The sequence below is a fragment of the Passer domesticus genome, chromosome 9 (genome assembly GCF_036417665.1).
Source record: "Passer domesticus isolate bPasDom1 chromosome 9, bPasDom1.hap1, whole genome shotgun sequence".
Taxonomy (NCBI): domain Eukaryota; kingdom Metazoa; phylum Chordata; class Aves; order Passeriformes; family Passeridae; genus Passer; species Passer domesticus.
The window spans coordinates 16204144-16228515 of record NC_087482.1 but is presented as its reverse complement, the minus strand read 5'-3'; the positions used below and the strand labels follow the sequence as shown (position 1 = coordinate 16228515).

Below are 24372 nucleotides of genomic sequence, written 5' to 3'. Positions count from 1 at the left end.
TTCAAGTACAGAAATACAGGAATGTAGCAGCTTTAACTGGAGAGGTACAAAAGCGGCACAAAATGCACCCCTAGATGTTCTTCTGTGGCATTTACTCACCATATTCCTCTGGAATCTGCATGCCAAAGAGACCCAGGTCCTTCAGTCCTTGTAAGGTTTCGGGTGGGATTTTTGCATCTTGATCGATTTTCTTCGAGTCCACTACAAATACAGAATTTTTTCTCATTTAACACTGTGTTTCTCAGTGCCCAGAGCAGCTGGGAGGCTACAGGATTCCCCCACCAGGGCCACAGTCACTCATGACCCTTCTCATTCCCAGCTTCACAAGAATTTCTTCTTTCTAGCTGCAGCCTGACCATCCTGTTTGTCCTCACCACATATTCAGGAAAAAAAACTTGGAAATGGGAAAAATACAGCATTTATTTCATTTTCTCAAACATTTCTACTGGTTCTGCATGCCAGCAGATTCCAAGACTGGAATAAGCAAAGTATTTTCAGGATTCTCTATCTGAACTAAGTCTAGGTCGTGAATACAAGAAAAAAAAAAGTACATAAATGAGGAAATTAGAAAATCTTGTTCTTAGGAGATTTTAGATTCTTGGGGGATTAAGAGAGCTGTTCTGTACCATGGCAGTGAAAACAAACAGGAATCATACTTTCTCCAGACTCCATAATTTGACCCTTTTATTCCTTCCCTAAACATCAGGCTGTTTACTCCATGAACCATGTTCCCCCCCACAGAGCAAAGAGTTAAAAAATGTAATTTGAATAAATCCTTTATTTACTGTCAGTGAGCAACACTACAATTTTACAGTTAAAATCACCTGGATCTTGCCAATTGTGATGTGTGACAATCACTGGCTTCTCCAAACTCCTACAGAGTTTGGAAAACCTCTGTCAATGGGAAGGCTGAGACAGTGCTGTTTAACTGCCCCAGAAATTGCTGTCTGTGCAAACCACTATTCTGCAATTGCTCTGGAATTGGCTTATCCAAGGCAGCACGAATGGAAGGACACCCTGCAATGCTCTCTGGAATGCAGACGGGTAATAAGGCCTTTCCCAAATGGAATTATTACTCTAATACTGAAAAAACAGAAATGCTTTTGATTTTTCATAACTCCTCAACGAGCCAGCATTTCTGAGTATCTCTGCTGCATTTTGCCACGGTCAGTTTTAGCAGAGTAGGACAGCTATAAAGTTCTAGGAACTAGAACTAGGAAAAAAAAAATCACAATGTATGAAGTAGTTAGAAGCACAATTCAGCTGAGCTAAAACCAATTTCAAATCCTATCTTTATCCCAGAATTCTTTTACATCCTTGGTTTTTCCCCTGTTTTGGAGATTTAATTCTTCTGATCAGCACCCAAATACTTCCCAAAAAAGCCACAAATGGACATGCTACAGAATCAGCATCACTGTGTGAGCAGCAGTAAATGCATAAACTAAATTAAATGTTTGAAACACCTTATGGAACTGCTATAGTGAAATAATTTTGTAATCACTAAATCACTTGCATGGATAAAAACACAATAATATACCTTCTTCATTGAAGAACTTTTCAACAGGTCCCACAAACTGGTTGATTTCTGCCAGTTCTTCATTGCTAATTTCTGGGTAAGGAAAAACTTCTTCCTAAAATAGGAGAATAGGAGAATTATTTAATAATTTTTAATACACGAACCATGCAGTTAAAATAAAAATCATGGGAGATATGCCTTGCAAAGACTCTAAAACACTGTGCAAATTAAGAATTGTGGAAAATGTCCCGAAACAGAAATAGGGCTCCACAGGACCCAACTTTATTTCACATCAAAACCAGACCAGAGGGTGTTAACTGAACAACAGAAACATGAGGGAGAAATCAAGAGATCTTTTAAGAACCACGAGGATGCAAAAGTTCTTCATCACCCATGAGTTTTAACCCTATTCAGGGACTGATAAAAATGAGTTTGATGTTTCCAAAGCTCAGCCCATGAGCACTGTCCCTTGCGAACACCCAGCACATTTCACCTGCTAATGCCTCGAGGACAAAGGTGAGTGAGCCCCACCACTCCTTATCATCCCCAGGGTGTTCTGGCCATGAACTGGAAGCAGCACAGCCTGACAGGTTGGAATTGGTAAAAAATACAAACAAGGAACACAAGGAGTGGGAGGCTACGTGAGAAGAACACTTCTAATTTTTACTGCCTTTCCCCTTTTAAACAGAAGAATTTATCTCTGTCCACACAAATCTGTTCATGGTACTCTGAGCAATATATCAGCATCAAAAATTCAGGACCTGTGAAATGTTAGAGGTTTTCAGAAAGCTGCTGTGTTGAAACTTGAGGGAAGAAACACCCGAGACACATCTGTAGAGGGGTTTAACACAGTGGAGCCTGAGTGCTGCCTGTTTTAACACCTTATCTGACAAGCTCTGTTGAAAGAGACTTTATTGCTCAACTCATTTCAGTGGATTTGAATTATTCCTTCTTTCTGTTTACTTCACCCTGCAATCTCTGATAAATGCACACTCTAAGCCCTGCAGTTACAAACTCTGCTTAATACAGCGTTCCATCTCAGATTTTAACTTCTTTGTCCAGTGGCATCTCAAGGCACCACAAGAACACCAATCTTTCCTACCAAAACTGTAGGCAGAGATTTACAAGAAGCCTCCATCCTTGAAGAACAACCAGAGGACGAAGCCATCCAAGTTCAGCGGCATGCCCAGAGGGGGAGCACGGCGACAGGCAGCGCCCAGGGGACCCGCGGGGCTGGCAGGCACAGGGGCTCTCGGCGTTGTTTGGGTCACTCTGAGCCCCATCGCCTGTTCTGTGTGCAAAGGCTCCCTTCAGTTACCCGGCTGCAGCTGAGGGGCACACAGAGCCAGGGCAGGGAGCTCCGCAGGGCTGGACCCGGGGGCTGCGGGGCAGCCGGGCCGGGCCGGGCCCTGCCGAGGGCTCACAGCAACGCCCGCAGCCCGGGCTGGGATGAGCAGCTGGGAAAGGCCCTGGCGCTGCTGCGGACGAGCCCCCGGTGCGTGCCAGCCCCGCTGTCCGCCGGTGAAAGGGCAGCGACCCCCGGGCGCGGCCGGCCCCCACCGCCCCCCGCGGACCCACCTTGCGCAGCGTGCCGAGGAACAGCTCCTTGGCGAAGGCGCGGCGGGGCGCGGCCGTGCGCAGGCCGCGGGGCCGGCCCGGGGCTGGGGCTGGGGCTGGGGCCGGGGCCGGGCGGAGCGCAGGGCCCGCAGCAGCAGCAGCACCGCGCTCATGGCCGCGCTCGGCGCTCCGCTGACGGCACCGCCGAGCGCCCGGCCCCGCCGGGGCGGGGCACGGCCCGCAGCCCCACAGCCCCGCGGCCTCACCGCCTCACGGGGCGGCGCTTCGCTCGCAGGAGCCGCGGGGATGTGCTCCATCCGGGTGACCTGCGGCGGGCACGGCCCCACAGCCCCGCGGCGCTTCGCTCGCAGGGCCCGCAGTAACGCCGCTCACGGCTTCCTCACGGCTTCCTCACGGCTTCCTCACGGCTTCCCTGGTGCCCTCCCCTCCCCGGCCCGGCAGCTCTTGCCCGAGCCGCACGGTCCCGCCGAGAAGCAGCTCTTGGTGCAGCCTTTGAATCGCCCTCATGAAGCAAAAGCAGCGGCGCAGGCCAGCCCGCGAGCAGCACCGCAGGCAGGGATCGCTGCTTCCCCTCCTGGAGCTGCGGGACACGCTGGGCTGCAGCGTGGAAATCGCCCCCGAATCTCCCAAATCCAAGCCTAACTCCCCCTGCTCCGTGTGTCGGGAGCCGGGGCAGGATGGTGTGGGCAGCTCCAACCTCCCCTGAGCGGCCCCGCACTCCTGCAGCCCTTCCCGCACATAAACAAGTGTCAAAGACCTGTCTGCTCGCTGTGCCCTGCGAGAGCGCTGCCCTGCACCGAGCATCCCCCTCCTCCTTCACTTTCCCTGCCATCCCTCTGGCAGCAGGTTTTGTCTTTTTTTAAAAAACCCAGGTGCCAAACCTGTGTGAAATTACTGATATTCACTGAAATCTGGCTGAGAAGCACTCAGTACGGGAGGTCACGGTCAGTTTTGTGGCACCATCACCCCCCAGCCGCTGCCTCACCTGCAGGTGGCTGGGGCTGCTCACCGACACAGAAGGGCTGTTAAAGGCGTGTTGAGCTTCATTTACTCAAGGGTAGAATTAATTTGTTTGAACTATTTATTTCAGATAAAATAATCCCTTTAAAGGCTGCTGCTACTCTGTCATTTTAGGCATGTCCATGTCCACCTGCCTTCACTTTGCTTTGGTCTGTGTGGAACTGCAGAATGTGACAAAATGGCATTTGCAAAAAGAACAAGTAAACACAGGCTTAATGAACTCACTTATTTTGCTTCCTGTACTTATGACTCATAAAATGAAAATCCTTTAATGTTGTAACCCAAATAAATTGCCATGTTGGTTGCCTCTCGACTGTACTGCAAGTAGGGAACAAGAAGGGCTGAGAGTGAGGGATCAGGAAAAGGTAAGGATGTGCTCAGCTCTGATTAAGTAACATTATCCTGCTTCTTTTGCTTTTGAAGGGTGGAAAAGCAAGAGGTGATGTCTAATCCTCCCGGGCAGCAAACAATGGGTGGGGAACGCTGAGCTGGGTGCAGCACTTGGCAGTCTTTGGGGTGCAGTGATGAGGTGCCAGTGCTTGATGGTATGGATAGAAGGGGACACGCCTCAGCCTTGTGACACGTGGGGTTAATGGGGCAGAGCCACACCATGTCCCTCTGAGGGGACCTGGGTGGCACTGCCACAGCAGTGTCACATCCCAGCTCTGGGCAGGAGAGGTAAAAAATGATTAAAAAATTAGTTTTTTATCTTCCTGGGCAGGAGAGGTGCAGGTCCCACAACACCTGCCAGACTGAATATCAGGAATGAAAGGGTTAAACTGAGGCCACCCTCTCCTGAGACAAGTCAGGCAGGTTCTGGTGATGTAGGGGTGATGTGGCAGCTTGAAAGAAAGGATAAACAGAGCGTGGTACAAACTGCTTGAAGAAAATGATCCAAAGAGTGAAAACAAGGCTGGGCAGTTGGGAAGCACAGGGAAAAGATGCCTCATCATGAAGTTCACAAGAACTGAGGCAGCAGCCAGCACACCCCACCCTGTGTGTTCACTCAGCAAGCATGAGGATGGCATTGTGGGGATATCCTAAATAAATAAACACCTGGGGTTTTCCAGTCACAGGGGGTGATATCACACCCACAGCACGAAACTGCAGGTGGACCATCACTGGCACAGAGAATGCTCTGTCCCTGCGCTGGCACCAGTGGTGCCACACCACAGATCTTCTCCCATCCAGTGCTGTGTGTAACCACAGCTGAAATCACACTGCTGGCAGCTGCAGTTCTCTGCAGAATCCCTCCACCCTGACCTGACACATCTTCAAACTGCCTTGCACAGAACTGCACCATCTACTAAAAAAAAAGTTAAAACAGTATTTTTCTCTTTTGCTTCAGCAATATGCCCAACCTTTTCCTTTCCCCACTTTTATTTATGACTCCTCTCTGCTGTCTCTGCCACTGAGGTATTCATCCACGTGTTCCCATCATTTCAGGTTCCCTTCCTGGGCCATCCAATCCCTCAGCTGTTACAGCTCCTCATAACCCACATTTTGTGAACAACCACAACTCCCACAGTGATGTCCATTTCAGCCCATTCCACACAGAAGCGGAAACATTTCTTCCTGAGAAGGAATTAATGCAAGAGAAGTGGATATCAGTAAATGACTACAATAAAAATACCCTTCAGCTTTCCTTTTTATTCTTCCATATTTTTCCAGCAGCTGCTTAAAAACTGGTATTCAGCAATAAAATGACCTGATAACATTTAGGTCTTTGAGACATAGATATTTTATTTACTGAAAAAGTGTTACTAAACCACTTTACAAAAACATTCACCAGGCTTTGCAGCATTTCCAGGAAAATGCATACAATTCCTCCTCTCTTTATGCAATCATTGTTTGCTCCTGTTCAAGCTGACAGATGGTATGAAAGTTTTGCACTTGACATCCATAATTGTCTTTCCCACAGGCGTGTGCTCATCGATGATGTGCTCATTGCATCACCTCCTGACTTGGAACATTTTTTTAAAAAGCTGTTTCACATATGAAATCCTGGGAAAGGTGAGGGCAGGAACGGGTATTTCCACTTTTGCTCCTGGTTGTGGGCTGTGCAAGTGATGTGATGTGTTTGAAACCCAGATGTTAACATGGTCACTGTATAAATACATCAATAAATTCGTCCAGGCTCTTGTCCATTCACACTGACTGGACTGTGGCCATCTAAGAAACCACCTGAAAAATAAAGACCCATTCTGTTAGTCAAAGGGACTCTCACAACGTCAGGTGGCACTTGCAGGGAAATTGTCCATCAGCTCTGCCATGTTAGATTAAAAGGAAGCACTAAATTGCCTCATGTTTTGAAGTATTTTATATTTTATTTCACGCTATAATTTTTTTTAACAGCCAAATAAGATTTAGTTTCTCAAGCAAGGGAAAATGTGCCGGAGAGTGTATTGAACTCAAGTTTCTGGCTCAGCGAGGGGAGGTGACCTGAGCTCAGTGCAGGAAAGAAGCTGTTGCTGTGGGATTGCACCCAAGGAGCTGTGGGCCAGCCTGGAGAGTGCTGCCTTTATGTCACACCCAGGGGACAGTGATGAGTGAGAGGCCAAGGCTGGCTATAAAAAGACCTTGCAGCAACTGGTTAAAGCACATCTTGGCACTATTAATGGATACAGAAGGGACATGGGTCAAGAAGCTCTTTGCCAAAATAACCTTCATTGCACTGTAATGTCAGAGACAAGGGAAGAGCTCCATGAACTCAAGAACATTTCATTAATAATTATTAGTACAATATTAATAAACTATTATTTACATTATTTATATTAAATAATTTAAGTATTTCTATTAAATAATTTATTTATATATTTATGTTAAATATTTCTATTATTAATTTAATTTATTATTTATTTATTAGTTCAATGAGGCATCTGTTTCTCCCTTTTCTCATCTGGGAAGAGAAACAGATGACCCAAAATGCCAGTGCTTTTTCACCAGCTTTTTTTCAAAGGCATTTCAAATTCCTGCAGTCAGAGGAATTGCTGAGGACATGTCCCCTGTGGTTCACTACTAATATATAGACAGGTTGGGTTTGTGGGTTTTTTTTGTTTTTGTTTTTTTGTTTGTTTGTGGTTTGTTTTGTTTTGTTTTGTTTTGTTTGTTTTTTGTTGTTGTTGTTGTTATTGTTTGTTTGGGTTTTTTGTGGGTTTTTTTTCATGAAGCTATGCTGGCAGTCTGGAAATTTGTGAGGAGGGTAATGGAATATTGCAACAGCCCAGGAAACTGCATATTGTACTAGTAGAAAAAAAATAGGAAGAGCAGAAACAAAGTTTCCTCCTCCTTTAGGCACAAAATACACAAACAAAAGATTTTGAAGATGTACAGATTGGCATAGCAGAGGAGTTAGCACATAATCAAGGACATTTTTAAAACCTGCTGAAATGCCATGAAAATTCAGGGCTATAAACACGTGGGATGCTCCAAGTCTGAATTGGAATATTCAGCACATTCGTCACTGGGCTGGAAAATGTTGCTGCTCTTCCAATTTCAGGGGTTGAAGGACAACAGAAGCATCTCAAACTCTGCTGATTGCAGGGGTGTGTTTGGTTGGTTGGTTTTTTGGGGTTTGGTTGGGGTTTTTTTGGATGTTATTTTTAATTACAGCAGAGTCATTTTTTGGAGCCTGGTGTAAGGGCTGAGGCAGAAGCAGAGACACGAGACTACCAGAAAGATGGCAAGGACAATATACAGGATGAATCATTAAATAAAAATGTTCTTCCTTGTTGGAGATGGGCATAAAGAAATATTAGCCAGCAAGTGAAGGAATATCAGCCAAGAGAACACGGGGAGCTGGTGGAGGGGGAAGATGCTCAGGGGGTGGGCACCTCCCTTCAGGGCCCCACACTCAGCTGAGCTCTGCTCCTATAAAAAATCACTACAAAGTCAGACTGGCAATGGTTAAATGAACTAATTTCCAGCCTTGGTTCACTCTGATCCCACTGCTGAGTCACAGAACTCCTGCACGGTCCCTGCTTCTCCCACTTCCCTGGACACTCACCCAGGGCCCATCTCCTCATCAGAAACCAGGCACTGTGCTGTGGCAGAGCTGAGAAACTGCAGAGAAAAGACATTTCCATCATGCCCTCCTAATATTTCATTTGCCTTGGAATGAATTTCCTCTGCTCATCTTGTTAAAGACAGATTATTTTTGCTTTGCTCATTACACAGACCTGTCTAAAGCACTGTGTCCAAGGATGAAAAATAAATGAAAGCTCCAGTGGTGCCGTTACCCAGCAGAGCTGATGGATTGCACTCTCCTGTGGCTGCTTTCAGCTGCTGTGTCTCGTGAACCATGCTGCTAATTTCACATCTCAGTTACTGCAAAAATGCTAAATAAAGGTTTTGTTGTTGTTTTTTTTTTCCATTTTATCCCTAAAAATGTGTGATTATTCACATGGCAAAAATGATAAATCTAAAGATTTGAAAAAGTGAAGAAGTGATGGCTTCAAGTCAGCATCATGCACACACAACTTTCATTTAAGTCTTGCTTAGCTGAGGAAGTACTTCCAGCAGAAATATTAATTTAAGATTTTCCTAACTTTCATGACCAGCCTCATCCTGAAGTTGATTTACTTTTGCTGAGTAATACAGGATTTGTCTTTAATTCTTGAAATAATAGGAAACAGAAAGAAGGCTTACTTAAAAAAACTACACCTAAAATGAATTTTTTGTGTGGTTCAGATATTTCTATTAAATTGGTTGTGCTATGTTCCCTTCCAGGAATTTTACATCAACAAAATATGGCACCAAAATCACTAAGCAGGGTAAAAATCCAGAAAGATTCCTTTGGAAAAGGTGTATTTAATGCAGCTGTAACACAGGGTGGAGATGAATAAAACACTACACAACTATTAAAATAAATATATGCTAAAATACCATACCTGTTTTTATGAAACTCTGAATCAAAATCAATCATTAAGGCCAACTGGAAAAAAACAAAGTTAAATAGAATTCATTGATTGTTAAGTCAACAAAAATCTGAAGAAAGATACAGATAAAACATTTGAAGATCTTTATTTTGTTTTTCTGTCCTTTTAATCTTGCATTTCTTTATTTCAACAAAAAAAAAAAAAAAGGCAAAAATTCTTGGGAAAGAACCTGTTTTTAAAAAGTTGCTATCTAGAAGAGCTTGAGAAGTTGTTTATTGCATGACGACTCATTCCCACAATCTGTGAGTGCACTGCCACGTGCAAACCTCTTGTCTTCTCAAAATCTGCTAAAGTTCTACAAATCCTAATTTCTAAACCAGGAATAGAAGCATCAGTGAAGAACAGCTCTGCAAATTCTTCTACTTCCACTAGAGGATGTTTCACTGGTCACCTTCAAAGGGCTCCCACAGCTCAGAGTGGCACAGAGGATGATGGTAAGTGGGTACTTACCTACCAAAAAAAAAAATTGGTGAAGATGCGCATCCTGAAATTACAGCCCTCCAGAAAGAGGTCATAGTTGACTATTCCCACAAAATAATTCAAGAATGTCCTAAAATTTGTAGAAAACAGAAGCAAACATAGTGTTTAGTTTAACTGACAGCTGAGCATTAGCTTGGCCAGGCTTTCCAGAACACACTACAATCTCCTGGAAAGGCTGGAAATGCACCAAGTTCAGGGCACAATGGAATATCCACAGGTGATTGTCAAAGTGTAACTGCAATTCAAACACTGGGAAGGTCACGTGTGGCAAAGGATCCTTCAGGGCTGGAAACTGAGACACACAAACAGAGGACAAGGAGTAACTGGGCAGTACTTACTCGGTGCTGGGCTGAGGGGTCCGGGGCTCCCTGCCCGTGGCCACGAGGCACTGCCAGCTCCTGGGGGTTCCACGGAGCAGCCCAGGACTTGACCCTGGAAAGGACAAACGGGGCCCTGCCCAGGCAGGGCACAAGTGCCCTGGACAGGAGCTCCTGAGGCTGCCTGGGGTCAGCTGGACACACAGCCCCTGGGACAGAAGGTCTCAAAGCTGCCAGCACTCTCCGGGGCTCGAGGGTTTAGGAATTGTCCACCAGGACCTCTGCCGTGCTTCCCTGTCTGCACATTTGGGTGCTGGAGTCACTCTCTCCCTGTCTGCACATCTGGCTGTTGGATTCATTGCTCTTTAGTGACTCTAGAACTCAATTTATTTCAGCACTACCCCACCAAGCTGAGTGAGGACGGGTCACAGACTCCACTCACCACCTCCTCCACCTGATCCTCAGTTCCTGGCCCCTCTGAAGTGAGCAGCACAAATCCCACTGCCTCAGCAGGGCCAGGATACCATTGGAAGGAATTTCCTTCATTTCAAATATGAAGAGTTGAAGCTCTTGGATTGCATTAAATGAGAAACAAAGAGTTTTAAATGATTTATTTGATTTCTCCACATGATCACAGTTATAGTTTTACATCAATAGGGTCTGTTACTACTTACAAACAGAATGCATATTAAAATGAAAGCACTCCTTTCTTCCCCAGAGTTACAAAAGGGGTCTCGAGCCTCCCCAGAACAGAAGCTTCTTGTAAGCATAATGATTTTTGAAGTCTTTAAGAGTCTGCATTCAAGACCTAATTCTAACAGTTTAATACAACTCAAAGCTGATTTAAGTTCCTAGCAGGAGATAGGCAACCTCAAAGTGACTGCAGACTTATAGTAATGCTAATTTACACACTATGTACAATTTAGATAATTCTCTCTTCCCCCTACTGGTCCCATTTGCACCACCCCCTTTTCTCTTTTCCAAATTGAATCTTGTTATTGGTTCCACTTTTCTTTGAAATATATACACGAGAATCCATTTTTCAGTCAAGAAGTGCGATGGTATTTTACAAGGGAACAGCAAAATGCATGCTTAACTGCAGAAAACACACAGCTTCATATGGAACAGCAAGTCAACATCTAGAGATTCAGTGTTTAAATATCTGCTGACTGTCTTTCAGCTCATTTTATCAAGAAACAAGAGGCTTCTGCTGCATGCAGTACATGATGGGAAAATCATTCTACACTGTATGTTAGACTCTTTTTTTTAGCAATACAAGGCGCACATTATATTAGGATGAACTTTGTTTCTTTACATTGTTTTACATTTCATTCTTAACTTAAAAGAATAAAAACCCCAAATATATATTTGATTGTTGTCCCAGAAAAGATTTTTTTTGTTGTTGCCACACCTTCATTCTTTACATTTCCCTTTCATTTGTCCAAATCAGCATTACTGCTTTGCCACATCGTTTATGGGAAGAGAGAATCACGGTCAGTCTATGCAGTTCTGTACCAGTTTGTAATTGGCAATGGTATCTGATAAAAAACCCTCTCCATTCTACTCCTGTCTGCAGGCTGAAGAATTCATTTTAATTCATTTTCTTAACCCCAGGCAGTGTTAAGTGCTGGAATTCTCCTATTCTAGGCACGACCCACACTGCTCTAAGCAACTGTTGATCAAGGATGGAGTCAGAGAGGTTTTACTATGACCCTATACAAGCAGCAAAGGTCTGGAGACTTGTGCTGACACCAAGACACTTTTGTTTGGTTGGAGTACATAGAAACACATAGTCTAAGAAACAAAACAGAACAAAACTAGGAAAAAAAAAAAAAGTAAAGTCCACTGTTTCTCCTCCTTGGCTTGAAAGAGCAAGAACAGAGTTTCCAAATCCCGTGCTCTCAGGTTACCAGTTTTGGTTTCTAACCAGCCTCCAAGTGATCTGTGATTTCACACTCCCTGCAGGCCCAGGGCAGGCACATTCTCCTCCCCAGTGTCCATGGAACCATGTGGAAATGTTTCTGTGCATGCACGTTTGTGACATCTCCTCAACACTTTGGTTCACAAATACATTGACTGCACATGGAAAATCAGTGGGCAGGCATTAAACTGTGGCTCACTGTTTAAGCACAGAATATATGTAACTCTAATTTAAATGAATGAAAGGGTTTTTTAAACACAAAGCAAATGCAGATCTGGGAGATTTAACACCTTCAGCGTTAATCAACACAGTGAGTCAGATTTTCCTCTCCACTGCTACTGCATATTCTGCCTTTATTCCATCTACAGAATTTTACTTCCATTATGCCTCTGCATCTGAAACAAGTACAGACTCCATCACCCAGTGAAGAGGAGCTTTCTTACCTCTGTTTTAATTAAAAGATGCAGTTTCTCAGAGATGTTTGCACCTAAATGGTTCTTCATCTTTTCTGGAACAACCTATAAATTACAGTTAGACTCTACTATTGGTACAGATGTATGAAGAAAAGTCTACATATTGAAACATGTTATCACTTTACTTCAACTAATATCAACAGTAACACTGATATATTTTGCAATTATACAATATGTAGAGTGTAGCCTCACACTAATAACATTAGATGACATGCAGACAGTTCTACTTTCCCTTATAAGAACAGTATATATTTTTTAAACTGCAAGGAACAGAGCCTCAGGGGACCCAGGTGAGCCCTCTTAAGGTAAGCCGCAGAATTTAGAATAGAATGAGTGACACAGAAAAAGAATAATAATCACTTGTTTTCTTTTCATGGAGATCATTCTGAGGAGAAGGAGCAGAAGGGGAAAACATATTGCACATGTGTGAAACAAACGTGGACTGCTGGAAACAAAAGGCTAAACTCTAGATTGCTGTATTTGCTCTCTGTGGAGGTGAACAAAGTGCTCAGTTTGCAGTTCTGCTGGTATTGTGGTATCCATGGTATGAAAGGGAAAAAATGACTGAACCTCTCCCATCCTCCCCACGCTAGAGATGCCATGAGCAAGCCAACAGGACAAGTCACTCTGTTGCTCCCATGTCCTCCCGATTTGGGACGCTTTTATTACTGTTTGTTTTCTGTTCCACAGAAACCCGACTGGTTGGAGCTGTGATTACTTTTACCCATCTCTCACTGGAACTTTTTGCTCATCCTCTTCAAGGTTTGCTTTTAGGCTGGTACAGTTTTGCAGTTGTGATTCCTTTGTCTCTACTGTTTAGGTGTTAAGTCCTTGCAGTGGCTCAAAGTGCTGAAACTACAAAGTAGGTGCCATGGATAACTTTGTACAGGATTTCGGGATACAAATTGTAGAGAAATTTGCAAGTTGTTTGGTTACAACACATAAGCAACAACAGCACAGCCTATTTTTATGTGATGTCTTGCAACTAACTGGACTATGGAAGTGAAGGTTTGAGCATAAACTCAGCCTGCTGAGTGCTGGGTGTTTCAAACTAACAAATGTGATGAGTAAAAATGGTAAAGCCACTTCATTGCTAGCACATGGCTACATGGAATTACAGATTTTGAATTTTTTTTAATATATATATATATATATATATAAAAAAACCCTATACTAAATTCTAAAGCAAACCTTCAAGTTTTAGAGCACTTCCACTGGAAACACTCTGGACTAGAATTCAGCTTCGCTGGGGGTAAAAATGAGCAATTATGGTAAACAGGAACCAAAGTAGCTGAGAAGGATGGAGGTTTGCCATTTTCATGTTTGAGATGAATGTTTTTGCAGTGTTTACATGCACCTGGCGGAACTCTTCCCATGTGCTCGTTCAATCCATATGCTTACAAAAGAAATGTGGATCATGTAAATTCACAGTTATCACAGCCTTTAAAGTGTCTAAAAACTTGTGTGACCAATGCTCGGAGGTGCCCCCTGGTAGGTGGGCACCCTCCATTGCTACGGAATAATTACTGCATCTTAACGAGTTTGCTTACCTGAAATAGCAGAGCAGCTCTAATACTGATTACGTATGATATCATCGTGTTAATAAAATAAGGATTTATACAAAGCAGTATTGGACTATAACATTTAAATGCTATGTTACTTGGCACATTTAGTAATGATTGCTTAGAAATCTTAACAAGTCCAGGGGACTTGTGATGAAAATACTGAAATGTTTGAAATTGGTTTCTAACGTTTAATGGTTTTGGTCTACTTTCATATGCTATTCATCTATTATACTGTCCTATCAAGTAAGTGGAATTCCTTGTAAAGTCTATACTGCTAGTTTTGTGGACTGAAAAAATTTCTTTCCAAGCACAAATGTTAACTATACAGTATATATATATATATATATATATATATATATATATATATATTTATATGTATATATTTATATTATATAAAGTTTACTTACGTACTTTCATCAACCATATCAGGTCTACTTATTTTTTTTGCCCATTGAGAGTAAAAGAGCAAGAATGCAACACTTGGTTCTGTCTGACTTTTTTCCCTGTTTTTTTTCCATAGGCTAGCTTTTCATTATGTGTGTAAAATTGTCCAGGGGTTTGGTGTAAAAGGTAGCTTTCCTCAGATTCAGCAAGCAGCACGTTGTCAAGGCAAGTTTGGAAATAAGAACTAACCAGATGGTGGTGAACATCTATCCAGTAGATAAGTAAAACCAGTATGGCCTGGGCTAACTGGAATTATTTTATTTAGTAACAGCAAGCCTTTAAGCTCATTAAACGGCCTGGGTAAAAACTGACGGTGTGATTTTGTTGCTTCCTCTAAGTGCCTTTGCAGCTGGGTTTGGAACTAGAGTCACGAGGAGGGTCTTTAGGCCTAGACTATGGTGCTGATGCCGCTGTGTTTGGGCTTGGTGCTGGCGGCGGCGGGCGGCGGGGGCGGCCCGTGGTGGTGCGGGCCGTGGTGCGGGCCGTGGTGCGGGGCGTGCGGCAGGTAGGGGCCGTGCCCGTGGCCGTGCCCGTGCTGGTGGTACTGGTGCGGGTGCGGGTGCGGGGGCGGGTGGTAGTGGTGGTGGTGGTGGTAGGGCGGCGGGTTCTGGTGGCAGAACTGCGCGTGGTGCGGGTGCGGCGCGGCGGCCGCGCCCTCCGCGTGGTGCGGGGTCTGCGCGGCCGCGTGGCTCTGCGAGGGGGGCTTGCCCCTCTTGCTACCGAACAGGGACCCTAGGAGTGAGGAGGAGTTGGGCATAGTCTGGTGAGGGCGAGATGGACACTCTCGGGTTGATGTAGCTCTTCGGCGCATGTGAGGACTGCTAATGATGGACCCCTAAAAAGAAATTAATAGAAAATAAAAATTAAAAAAAAAATATCTTGAAATGTTCGGAAAGGGAAAAAAAAATAAAAAAAAAAAAAAAAGAAAAAGTTCACACTGACCCACAAACTCCTCCTTTAGGGTTAACATGGGTGGATTATGTTAGAGAGCTCTAGGGGAAATTTTATCTCCACCTTCCCTAAGTGGCCAGTGGGGCACTCATGCCCTTCTTAGAGGATGTTAAGCATTGGGTGATTTTCTCTCAATATTTTGACATAAAGTGATATGACTTCAAATTAAAAAAAAAAAATGTCACGGAAATGTAACATGATATAAGACCTACGAGTGTGTTTTTAAAGGAAAAATACATTTTAAAATACTGCAAAAAATACCAAACTTGCTTTTTTACCATAAAAAAAAAGCGCTAGATTAAATGCAACCTAAATAGTTAAACATACAGCAGCAAATATTACAGTTACAGCTCAGATTTTAAAATGGTATTTAAATATTTATTTATAGCAGTTTTCCACTACTATATATGACAGTGCTGCTTCTCAGGCCTACCTCTGCATTTTGTGTTAAATGGAACCATACCATTTTTGCCACTAACATTTCTATGTGCTTATATTTTTCTGACCTATGGTCCAACATTCTCTATTATTTAGCCTGGAATTTAGTTGCTGAAGTTGAGGGTTTGTATTTTTAAAGAGTTATGGGACACAAGAGTAGTTAGGCAAAGTATGCTAGATTTAAACTGTAATCTACCTAAAGCAAACACAAAAAAAAAAAAAAAAGAAAAAAGAAAAAAGAAAAAAAAAAAGAAAAAATCTGTAAGCTGAATTCAGAGACATGAACAGTATATATAAATGGTTTGAAGATGAATGAAATCTCATGAAATCCACATTGAATTCACCTATCTGAATAATTTTTTTTGTCCTCCCATGCCCTATCTGTGCAATTCCATGGTGTCATGACTGCATACATTTAGCAATTGAACTCGAAAAGAAGCAATGGGGATGGTTGAGCATGACAGTCAATAGTTGTAGCTAAATATCAAACAGCAAGAACAGTGTACTTGGTAACAAAGAGCAAGGTGGGCTTTTAAGCTGGGACCAGACTGAAATGGTGGCAAAAAGACACATCATATCCATTTAACCATGCTGGCAGGAACAAAGGGAACAAGGTTAGCTCAAACCAAAAATGGCATTGCTCTAAAACAAGCTGTCAGTGCTTTGTAAGCTGGAAGAATACAGAGTGAATAGCCTAGGCATGCATTTTACTCGTGGCAGGCAGGTTATATATATGTGTATATATATATATGTTAGAAGAAAAAAGAGCAAAAAAATATGTATGTATATAAAAGAAAGGTTTGAAATGCACATCATCACATCCAGCTAGACATCAGGAACTTCCTACTTACTTCCATATTGCTGTCTAGCGATCCTGCACTGCTGCGTCGCCCACGCTTGCCTGCCCAGGACATGCAACAGCAGAGATTAGAGACTGCGACACGACCGGCGCCAGGAGCCGCGGCCCCACAGCCCCACAGCTTCAGGGCCGGCAGGGACAGCAACTCCCTGCACCTGCCTGCGTTTCTAGGGGATCAGTGGAAATTTGGAGAGCTGCTGGTGCTGGGGATCGGCTCACACGAGCAGGGGGTGATTATTTTGTTGGTAATTTGCACAACTTTTGAAGTAGAGGTGTTTGGGCAGCTGGGTTTAGTGCTGCGCTTGTGATGCTGAGCAGCAATGATTTTAAAGGGTTTGGTTTACTGGAAGCTAATCGGCCATGGAGGTTTTTTTTTCTTTAAATATTGAGATATAATTGTGGGGTGGCATTAACTTAAATGCAAAATTTAACGTTGAAATATTCTGAACTTCAGTGTGGGGCACTGTGAGGGCCATCGGTTTTATCAATTAATCCATTTTATCACTTCATCGGTTTTATCATTTTATCGAATTTATAATTTCAATTTCAGCTTTGAACCTCAGTGGATTTCATACAATATTCTTTCATGAGGTTTAAAAAAAACCTAAACTTAATTTTTGATCAGTAAATCTGGAATCTGTCTTGACATTATGGCTAGATTTTGTTTGTTTAGCTGTGCAGTGCTTTATCTTTAAGCATGTTGGATTTGTACTCCAACAGTCTCAAACTGCAAAAACTTTTGCCTAAACCCACACGTGAAACTCCAGACAGTTTGCCTAAAGAGCCAGAAGACCTCAGTGGCTGGATAGGACACAGGATCTCAGATTTTCTTTCTCACTTCACAGCAGAGAAAATAGCATCTGGCTGCAGTGGAAATAGAGATTTTTAGAAGCTAACTTGTGGAGCTTTGCTTTGCAAAGTTTCAGAATACTTTCCTGGCAGGGTGCAGAAACAAAGCTGAGCTTTGAGGAGCCCTCCTGGTGCTCAGAGCTTCCCTAAAATCTGCAGGGCTTTCGAAACCAAAGCTTTCTCAGCACTCTCTCCTTGTTTTCCTGCAAGGCCAAATATCAGTCTCCACCCTGCATTGGCTGCATTCAGAGTTTTCTACACGGAGAGGTAGTTTTGGCAGAGAATGTGAGGATTTCAGCATCACTTAACCAATTAATGATGTACCCTCATCACAGACACCCCAAAAGCACCTGTGATCAGAACTAGAGAGCAGTGGAACTGCTCACAGGGCAATTCAGACTACCCAAAGGATCAGGATGACCAAAAACTACCACCTGCTGGATTTATAAGCATAGTATTGACCTGGTTGGTCACAGAACACTGCCCTGAAACAAGTTTCTTGTAAGAGCTACAGTTCCAGGCTACTGGAACATTCTCCCCTCTTAAAAAGAGTTGCTCCCCAGTACAACCCCTCTGCAGTGACATTAAATTGAGGCGAAGGCGTTTGTGGTCAAGGTGTTGTGTTTGACTTGAGAAATTCATTGGGATTTGGAACAATTTCCCTGGATGGGCTCTTTGTCAAAAGCTCACTGCTTCATCTCCTGCTGCAGTTTTAGCCTCAGCCAAACTCTACTATCTTATGAGTCCCCCAAGAAAAACTGGGTTTGTTCATCCCTTATGTTGACTCCTAGTCAGGTTTGATATTTTGCTGCTCTGATAACGGGATTAGTACTGATTAACACTCCAACCCCTCTTGCTTGCTGATGCAAACACACTGTGGCAGCCACCTCGGAACTTAGCAGTCAGGGTTGCAAATAAGACTGAGAGCTGACACGGGGCATTAAACGTGGCCAAAAATGAAGGAAAACACAACAATCCAATGCCTTTTGCATATGGCAGGAGTCACAGTCTGATCAAATAACCACGGACACAGTAAATACGGACAGAGAGCGACAGATGGAATTTTGCTCAGAATAACTCCAGGGCAAAGTAGTACTTGCAAAGCCAAGAACAAACAGAAAAATCCACCTTAAATGCCTGTAATTTCCCTCAGATAGGCACTACTGCCGTACAGAGGCTTAGTTCTTTTTCTTAAAAACAAATTGATCCCGATTCTGTGCTGACATGCAGTGTGGTGGGTTTACTCAGTAAATCCCCTGGAGCATTCCCCCTGCCAATGTGTGTTTATTCCAGACTGTTCCCTGGTCTTTGGGATAGCATCCCATCGCAGAAATGCCTCCCTGGAGCTCCAGCCTTCACATGCATCTCAGGGAAATTCTGAACTAGAACTGCACCCAAGCATGTACTGGCGGGATAATTAGTAGCTGTGGTACAAAGCAAGGTGGTATTTATCAAATGTGAAGATTAGTTTTGCTTAATATATTAAGCTTACTTTAATATTTTAAGGCTGTTAGAGTGGACTTTAATTTATAAAAATAAATTTTCAATTAATTTAACCTTATCTGTTAGATATGAATATTCCTTGCAAGAAATATCTTGAACTTACACAAGTGTATGCCTCATATATGAACATGCACTATATAGGGCCAAGAACATTTCAAATTTATAGTAGAGATATGAAGTGATTACAAGATTTTTACAAACTTAACCATGCCAAAAGAATATTGAGCTTCATTAATAAAGGCCACTGCACCTTGCAGAATGGATGTGTGCAGGACACATCACAGGATGTGTGGTGATCTCACAGTTTAGGCTACAGATCAGCTCAGTACATGGAAATATTTCTCACTCCTGCTCTGTAGTTCTTGAAACTCTTCTGGGCCAGTGAGATAACTGATAGCTAAAGACTATCAATGATTTGATATTATGATTTAGTATTATGATTTGTCTTTGAGTGTCTTGGGGGAGAAAGCTTGGAAAAAAGTTTTAAGTTAAATTACTCTCTCCAATGACTGGAGAGACCACTTTTGAGGGGGAAAGTACTGTTTGCCACCTTTACATTTTCAGCTTGTTTCTGTGTGAAACAGGTACAATCTTAAGATTTCACACTGAAACAGAACTATTTTAATCCTGGAAATACCTTTGGTTTTGTTTTGATTTTGCAGTAATCTTTTTTGGCCTGTGGCTGTTTTAGACAAGCCCAGCTCTCAGTAACAGGAACCACTGCACCACCCTCACCTGGTCAGTACTACCTGGCTGTGCCAGTTGTGGAGTACTGGGGCAAACAAGAAAACTGCAATTTTTAAACCAGTTCAGTGTGTAAATACTACTCCCACCTTACAGATTAGTGATGTGGGAATAAAGTTTGAATTCCTCTGTAAACTCAATGTAAAAGCGCTGGGTCCCCCAGCAATTCAAAGTGGCTGGAATTCAAATTGAAGAACCTAAAATCAGTGCAATGGGACTGTTTCTGGGAGAAACAGAATGGGAAACACAGCCAGTCCAACTCTTTCTGCTCTGCTTTAGTGACCAAATCATTCTTCCTGTGGAACAGTGGCCATGAGGGGACATCACACTTTTCCCATCTTTCTGTAAACTCATAAAACTCAGCTTTAGATTCATTAAAATTTGCCTGGCTCTAATATTTTTGTATAAATTAAGAATTTCAAGGTCTGGAAAAAATAAATTCAGTTCTTCCAGCTCAAGAATGTGCAATAAAAATTATACATTTATCTTTAGAGAAAAATAAAGCCCTAAATATTTTTGACATATTCGCATCTTGGAACACTTGGATGTCACATTCTGTTTTATATTCCATGGAAAGAACTGTCAAGGCACAAGGAACAACAGCATCTCCCAGTGAAGAGATCCTCAGCACATCCTTCCCACAGCTGGGAGTTGAGCTGCTGTGGCCAAGGCATGGAAACACTCTCAGGAAAGGATACCTGATGGACACATCCTGCTTTTCTGTGCATGCCCAGCCTAGGAGGCAGAATCAGTCAGGGTATTTGCTAGATCTCAGAAGCTGCTGAATTGTCACTCAGAGAAATTTAGTAATTTCCACAGCCTCCATTTACTGGGATGTCTGGGGGACAGCAATGGATTTTTTTCCTAAATAGTTCTGTCAAGTACCTGTGCAGCCAAATGCTGTTCAGTCACATTTCCCTTCACTGAATAAACAGTTAAAATTTTGAGTTTGCAATGTTCACTGGACATTTACCTGCCTTCCTGCATAAATATGAAATCAGGCCATTTTCTCTTGTTTGTTAGATTTATTTTTGATTCAAGGTAGAAAGGTCTCTCTAAAAATCTACTTTCCTACAGGCCCACACACTCCTGTTCCTCCTCCTTGTTCATCCTGTGCTTCATCCACAGAAGGATTTGAGGGAACCTAACTCAGGCCTGTTTTAGAGAAGCAATTTAATATGGGATAATCACTGAGGGGCAGTATCTTCCTAACTGAAAGAGATTTCTTTGCTTTTCTGTGGATCACTTCTCCCACATTAAAAATAAAATTAGCCTCACATGCAAGCTATTCCCTGAGAGAAGGCAGAATGATATGGATCATCTCCCTTAAGTCATTCCACCAAATAACACAGCAAATAACAGGCTGGTTGTTTCTCAAGTCAGTTGCACTGCACAAGACCAAACAGAAGCTCTCCATAATTCTCAGTTATTTCAGGTTAAAATTAAGTTTAGTTGGGTTTAACAAACTCATTGATAAACCCTGCAGTCTGTGAGTGATTTCTACTTTTTGTCATGGAAAAAGGTTATTTTCAGTAAGAAGCATGCCAGTTGTAGGCATGCCCTGTGAAATGTGTTTGTGATTACAAATGTTGGTTTGTTGAATTAAACCCATAATATGAATTCAAATACATGGCAGTGTTTGAAAGAGAGGGATGAGTAATTCTAATGGAATGAAAAAATTAATCAGAAATCACATTTAGGGGTACAGATACCCACTGAACTCACATATTAACAATATGGTAGTTCTCATTCTAATGAAATAAAACCAAAACAACAGAAAAAGATGAAGTATCTTCAAATCTGAGAGATAAGAGTGGTGAAGACTAGGGCTTGATCTAAAATCCGCTGAAGCCAAGCAAGCACCAATAGTCAACTTCAGCCTGATTTTGGATCAAGGGCCTAAGTCTTTTTAATGAAGCACATGGAGATGTGAGTATGAAAGCCTAAACAGAGAAGAAAAGAATTGAAAGAGCTCACTCTCTACATATTTGTATGCACATACATATACCCACAAAACACAGGCTATCATTTCAGTTTACAACAATTTTATTTATTGCAGCATAGCTAATGTCTCCTCTTTAGTTAAAAAAAAAGGAAATAGGTAAGTAGTGTCTACTACCAAAGATATACAGAATATTGAAATTATGACTACACTGGACATCATCACTGCAATTGAAAGAACAAAGCAGAGTATGCAACACAGCCTATGAACTAAAAACCAAATAACTAAAAAAAAATGGAGTTGCTACTATCTATGGAAGTACTTTCTGAATAGTGGACATGGTGTTCAGATAAGAGTTTTTGTCAGTGACAGGAATCTTTAACACTGAAAGATTACATGGCTATGCCAGGTGTGAGGCAAACCATCAAATAAAAACATGCCCAACTTCCCCTGGCTTGCTTTGGCTAACAAATTGTATCACCACTGCTTTCCAGTCTTTAACCAGTTAATAAAACTTAAGACACATCAGTGGCTTTGTGGGTTATCAGCATCCTTGTCCAATAGGGCTTCTTTGGTTCTGTTGCAAAGAGTACTTCACAACAACCTCTTTTTGCAAGAATTAGGAACTGTGTCTGAGTTACAGAACCAGAAAAGAGCATCAGGGGCACACTGGTGTTACACAGCTCTAGAGAGAATTTAGTAGGGCTTCACTCAGTTTCATTCATCGAGGTGGTGACACAGGTACACTTGAGCACAGAGTACACAGAAAGCGCTCGTCACACAGAGACCAGGAGCTTTCCTTCCCTTTCCAGGCCTAGTCTATGAGGGGGAAAAAGCAAAGGCAATGAAAAAAAAAGAAAGGAAAACCAAGTGAATTGCTCCTAGCACAAGTCAGTCACTTCTGTTTTATTAAAAACTTACAATTTTTCCTCTGTCTTCACTGTCCTTTAAAAGTTTCTATAGCAACCTACAACGGCTTTAATACTTTCAAACAGCAGCCGCTTAACAGAACAAAGGTAAAAAAAAAAAAACCCAAAACAAACAGAAATTAACCACGAGCCGAGGAGGGGGGAGTAAGGAGCTACTTGGAAGTGTAAGATTCCACTACTGCTATTTGTGGAGGCATGCAGCGAGCCGGGGAGGAGAGGCAGCTCTTACCTGCTTCGGACAGGTCGCGCAGGGAGGAGCTGAGCGCGCTCCGCTTCAGCCCCTCGCCGCCGGCGTAGCTGTCGTCCAGGCACGCCCGGGGCAGGGTTCCGTTCCCGGAGTCCTTCTTCAGGCTGGAGCACTGCGACATGCTGGGACGCACCACCCCCTTCTGCTTCTCCAGCTCGGCTGCAACACACACGGGGGCTTTTACAGGGGTGTTTGTGGGCATGAAACAACCCAGAACGTCCCACAGGGAGTTTCACCCCTCTACCCACAGCTGGATTTCTCTTTTGGGAAAATGGGATAAAATTTCATCTTCAGACACTCACGGGACTACCAGCAAAATGTATCGGTTTGGACCATGACTTCCTTACTGACCACAGGAATTGCAACCCGGAAATGAAGAAAAATTCAATGAAGCTTATTGGAAGAGCCATCATTGGGAATTTCAGTGTGAGGTAAATTGCCCTTAAAATTCCTGCTGTAATTTGTGATGCAAATCACAGAGCCAGCTCTCCTCTGTCCACATTATCCCTAAAATTCTTACAGGAATTTATAGTACAAATCACGGATCCATCTTTCTTCTCCACATTATCCCTAAAAATTCCTGCAGTAATTTATACTACAAATCACAGACCCAGCTCTCTTCTGTCCAAATTATCCCTAAAATTCTTCCTGTAATTTATGCTACAAATCACAGACCCAGCTCTCCTCTGCCCATTGTTATTTGCAGCTTGTCCAAGATGAATTCCACTGCAGCTACACTGCAGTAAATAGTAGTCAATGAACTCAGCCGGGGCTTAAGGCATTATTGGCTTTTTCCTTCTTCTCAAGATAAAGTCACAGAAAAACCCACATTATTTTGAACTTTTACAGAGTTCTAATGTGTTATACTCTTATACTTTTTATTAATGGTAATTTTTAATTTAAAATTTAAATTTTCCAAGGGTAATATTACTTTTTATTATTTTGATTAGCTGGAAAATGCTCCATTATATGTACCTTTGTACTTACACTCTATTCTGTGCTTTTCCATTTCTTGAACTTCTGCAATTGATTCCCTCAAATCATCTGTAAACTTCTTCCTGTCCTGAGGATTTGGTGCATTGAAATTTATGAGTACTTTGATATCTGCTCCTGGAACAGCTGACGTGAGCCGAATGCCATTGGGATAATCTGGAAGAAAAAGGCAAGAAAAACTAAGCTCTGATTAATACAATTACTTTTCTTTTAATAAAAATACCCACAAAACCGGAAAGCTTTTAGTAATATTACCACAGAGGATACAAAGTCAGAGAAATAAAAGTCTGACAGCATAAAATTAGAATAAAAATCCCTAAGGTACATTGGAACAGCCTAACTGTCAAATACTGAACAAATACTGAGAGATATCTTTATGTAGCTGCTGCCCTTAAGGCACAATATGCAATATATATCAAAAACAGTAGGGAAAAAAAAAAATCTAAGGGGATATTTTTTTTTCATGGAACAGATCCCATGATCACCTTATCCACTTGTGACCAAAGTTTTGCTGAGTGTAAAGGCTACTTGAAGACATTTCAAATGCTACAAATTATCTTTTAACTCACCATTTGCGGGTGAGTTGACACACAAACAGGTACAGATTTAGTATTTCCTATTGGATTGTTCTCCCTGTACATGCTACTTTCCTTTTTTTCTTTAAAA

At 42.5% G+C, this 24372-nt stretch overlaps 1 protein-coding gene and 1 long non-coding RNA gene across 3 annotated transcripts; one reads left to right on the top strand and one right to left on the bottom strand.

The window, feature by feature from the left end:
• The first annotated feature begins 3721 nt into the window (after positions 1–3721).
• Positions 3722–12764, top strand: LOC135307689 (uncharacterized). Its single transcript, XR_010368375.1, has 2 exons — positions 3722–4792; positions 6036–12764. It is a non-coding gene; the product is annotated as an uncharacterized LOC135307689 (long non-coding RNA).
• LOC135307688 (IQ motif and SEC7 domain-containing protein 2-like) lies at positions 10445–24135 on the bottom strand. 2 transcript variants are annotated; one of them, XM_064432093.1, is made up of 4 exons: positions 23689–24135; positions 22696–22872; positions 16492–16541; positions 10445–15086 (listed from the first exon to the last, which is right to left on the bottom strand). In XM_064432093.1, the coding sequence occupies exons 1-4, from the start codon at positions 23720–23722 to the stop codon at positions 14640–14642; spliced, it is 708 nt and encodes a 235-aa protein (XP_064288163.1). In that variant the 5' UTR covers positions 23723–24135; the 3' UTR covers positions 10445–14639. The 2 variants fall into 2 exon arrangements, with proteins under 2 accessions (XP_064288163.1, XP_064288164.1); XM_064432094.1 differs by having other exon boundaries at positions 23701–24133.
• Positions 24136–24372: the final 237 nt, after the last annotated feature.